This window comes from Nicotiana tomentosiformis, chromosome 7 (genome assembly GCF_000390325.3).
Source record: "Nicotiana tomentosiformis chromosome 7, ASM39032v3, whole genome shotgun sequence".
NCBI classification, from domain to species: Eukaryota; Viridiplantae; Streptophyta; class Magnoliopsida; order Solanales; family Solanaceae; genus Nicotiana; species Nicotiana tomentosiformis.
In genome coordinates, this window is record NC_090818.1 from 63,588,548 (window position 1) to 63,592,429 (window position 3,882).

General features: G+C 38.3%; 1 protein-coding gene across 1 annotated transcript; it reads right to left on the reverse strand.

Annotated features, from left to right (window-relative positions):
• Positions 1 to 1,211, reverse strand: LOC104095117 (NDR1/HIN1-like protein 10). The gene has a single exon (XM_009601165.4). The coding sequence runs from the start codon at positions 945 to 947 to the stop codon at positions 237 to 239; it is 711 nt and encodes a 236-aa protein (XP_009599460.1). The 5' UTR covers positions 948 to 1,211; the 3' UTR covers positions 1 to 236.
• Between the last annotated feature and the right edge of the window lie 2,671 nt (positions 1,212 to 3,882).

Sequence of the window (3,882 nt, forward strand, 5' to 3'; positions counted from 1 at the left end):
TTAAAAGAAATCATTATTTATTCACAAACAATTATCCAAAAAGCAAGATCATACCATTGTCTGTGGATGAATAGTATTTCAATAGTCCAAAAACGATACTAGAAAAAGGGAAAATAACCCAATTTCAAGAATATATCCCCTAATATCCAAAGAATATCGAGAGATAAAAAAAAAAAAATAATAATTAAAAAAAACAAAACTCCAAGATTAAGAAGACTGCCAAAGTAGAAGTAAAATCACCAATCAAGATGGCATTGGGTTCTCTCAAAAGTAGTACTAGAAGATGTAGTACCATTAGACTTGAAAGGAACCTTCAAATCACACATAATCATCGGCTTAATTTTCTTGGTTTTGATCCAACCAAATTTAAGCCTAATCCGCATGTAAAGCTTCACCCCAATTGCATAAACCCCAGAATCCTTCTCCCCACTGTAATCAGATTTCTCTTTATCCCCTAGCATAATCAAATTCTGACCCTTGAACACTATTTTCAGATCTGTAGTATTCTTGTGACCCTGATAAAACGGTTCAAGATTTGTACTAGAGAAATTCTGGCCATGAAACAAAGCTCTAGCTTCAATGGAATCATAGTAAATCCCAATTCGTTTGTTGGGGTTTCTGATGGAGACATTGAGAGCAAGATCGTAGTAAAGGGTATTGTTTTTTGTGGAGAGATCGAATTGGGTAAGTGAGGCGTCAGCGACGTGGAAATTGACTTTGTTGGGCCTGAGGATAAACCAGAGGACAAAGGCTACGACACCAACGATGACCAAAAGAGTGCAGAGTATCTGGAAGATGCAAGTGCAGATGCAGTTGAAGAGACAGCCGCAGCAGCAGCTGAATGGGTTGCAGCAGCACCCGCCGCCGTGGCCTGGGCGGTGGTAGGTTTTGGACGGCGGCGGAATTGATGGGCCGTAATATGCTCCGTTCAGATGGGGTCCCGACATGGTTGACGTGAAATCAAGAAACGCAAAAAGCAGTTGAGTTTTTGGTTGGAGTGGGCGAAATAATGGAGGTTGGATTGCCCTTATTTTTCTTTTGTTTGCTTCTGTTTGGAGTAAGTATATATGTGAGAGAATAATGGAGGATGTGAATGTTTCTTTTGTGAGTTGGATACGAATATATATAGGGAGTGTGCGGCCCAGTTGGTTTATGTGTTATCAGTACTGTAGGATTGGGTTTTGTGGAATGCGAAGTAAAGAGTGGGGAAAACGCCGTGTTCTGGTATGTTTAGGGTTTGAAAGGCTCGGTTGCTTTTGTGGCAAAGCCTCCGGGATTTTAGTTGGGGATTTTTCCTATAAGTTAAAATCGATATCTATATATATATCTATATTTATATTCTAGTCTATATTGTATAAAAAGGAGGGTAGTTAAGCATGAGGTTAAGCCAAGTGGTATTTTGAGAAAATGTCACTTGGTACTTTTAAAACATAATCTAAATAGATTTAGACAAATAAAATCTATATCTATATTATATTAAAAGGAGGGTAGTGAAACATATATATCTATATTATATTAAAAGGAGGGTAGTGAAGCATGAGGTTAAGTGTAACGACTCGTCCGATCGTTTTGAGAGTTGTAAGGAGGGTAGTGAAGCATGAGGTTAAGTGTAACGACTCGTTCGGTCGTTTTGAGAGTTGTAGCCTAGTTCCCACATTTACTGCTCATTTTGTGCTTTACAGTTGTTATATGACTTGTCGGGGTAGTTAGTTCGGGCCCGGAGATGTTTCGCAATGAATTGAGACACTTAGTCTCAAGGTTGAAAGCTTAAGTTGAAAAGGTCGACCGGATATTGACTTATGTGTAGACGACTCCGGAATGGAGTTTTGATGGTTCTGTTAGCTATGTTGGGTGATTTTGGACTTAGGAGCATGTCCGAATAGTGATTTGGAGGTCCGTGGTAGATTTAGGCTCGAAATGACGAAAGTCAAAAATTTAGAAGTTTAACCGAGAGTGGACTTTGTAGTTACCGGGCTCGGATTGGAGTTTCGGGTATTGGAGTAGGCCCGTGGTGTAATTTGTGACTTGTGTGCAAAATTCGAGGTCAATCAGACGTGATTTGATAAGTTTCGGCGTCGTTTATAGAAGTTGGAATTTCTTAGTTTCAATAGGCTTGAATTGGGGTACGATTCGTGTTTTTGATGTTGTTTGATGTGATTTGAGGGCTCGATGATGAGCTCGGAACACACACTTAAATTATGCTCGCTAGTCAAAGATAGTATAGTATAATATCGTATCCACATGGATTGGATTTAAACAGTATTCTTGTAGTTTCTAGCTTGATTGCTATCGAGGAGAATCAACAATCGAGATTTATATGATTAATAACTAAATTAACTAAGACTCTAAAGCTATTGACTAATGACTATCGAAAAAAGGAATAAGCAAAGAAGGTTATTAGTGGGAGAAAAATAGGGGTTGATAGAATAGGTGCATTGTTTGGGATCTAACTCTAGATAATTCACTTCTAATGTTCAAGTGAGTCTCTCGAATTCACTCAATTATTAGTTCAAACGTTCAGCAAAAACTCCTCTCTCGATTAAGTTTTAACCTCACAAGATGAACCAATTTAAGCACGTGAAGATATGCAAGAATGCCTAGAGAATTGGTCTTTAGGAGAACCTCTCTCGATAATCCTCCTAACTAGGTTTAATCAATGATTCAACTAGCCGCTTTCGATTACTAAGAAGAATTTATGAACTCAACCAACAATATAATGCAAATATATCATAAGTTATGCATCTCTCGATTACATGAACAAGTGAATATATATGCAACAGTTAAATCATCCAACAATGCTTCAATACATAAAACTAGAATTATAATCCACAAACAATCATCAATATACCAAATCCATCAAACCCTAAAGAAGGGTACTACTCCATAAATATGAAGCAATTCATCACAAATAAAATTAAAGTAGAGGAAAACATAAATTCAATCCAAACTTGTGTCTTGAGTGAGGAAGGAATGATGAAATCCTTGTGCTCGTGTTCTTCCAACTCCTCCTTAACCTCCTTAGGTCGAATATCTGTCAAAAGTTCAAAAAATAATATTTTTTTATGTATTTATACCAAGTACGGTCGGGCACAAACAAAATTACCTTTTCCTAGCCGAAATAGAACATTTACTCTGTAAATATTGCACAGGCGTACCTCCCCACGCTGGGCGCTAGTGGGGAAATCCAGAGAGTTGGTGTCTTTAGAGTGGGTGTCACGGTTGTGGTGCTTTGGGGTGCTTAATAGGGAAGTCAGCGGCTTATGGGCTTCAGGGCGTTGTGGTTTTATACTAGAGTCTCTTGTGTGCTGAATTTTCGTTAAGGATCGTGGTGTTCCAGCAAGGAGAAGTATCAATTTGAAGGCAATTTGGAAGGGACTTAGAGAAATTCGTGGCAATGCTCTTGGGATTTGGCAACCTGCGTGGCTGGGTTAAGTTAGAGAGATTCAGTTTTGATAGCTTGGTTATGTGAAAATGGGTTTCAAAGAGTTCTCAATAGTTTTATTTACCACGATTCTAGGTATATATTTCCTACCGGCGTGAACAATATGTTGCACATTGGGATTTTCTCCGGGATGAGATCAAATGGAAGGTTTCTGACTGATCGGATATGTATTCTACTTGTGACTCAGAATGATTATGAGGTTCTCATATTTTTCATATGATGGCATGATAGATGTGGTGTGTTGCGTGGGATCGAAATTTGCATGTGCAAGGTCACAGGTCAGTTTTGAAGGGAAGGACATAAATTCTTAGGCAACATGGATGAATTTCAGATGAATAGATGAATGATATTACTTCATTGGTATTGAGGCACTTTCCTGGTTGATCGACTGCTGATTTCCAAATATTGCTATGTGGCACGGAAAAATTAGAGAAATATTC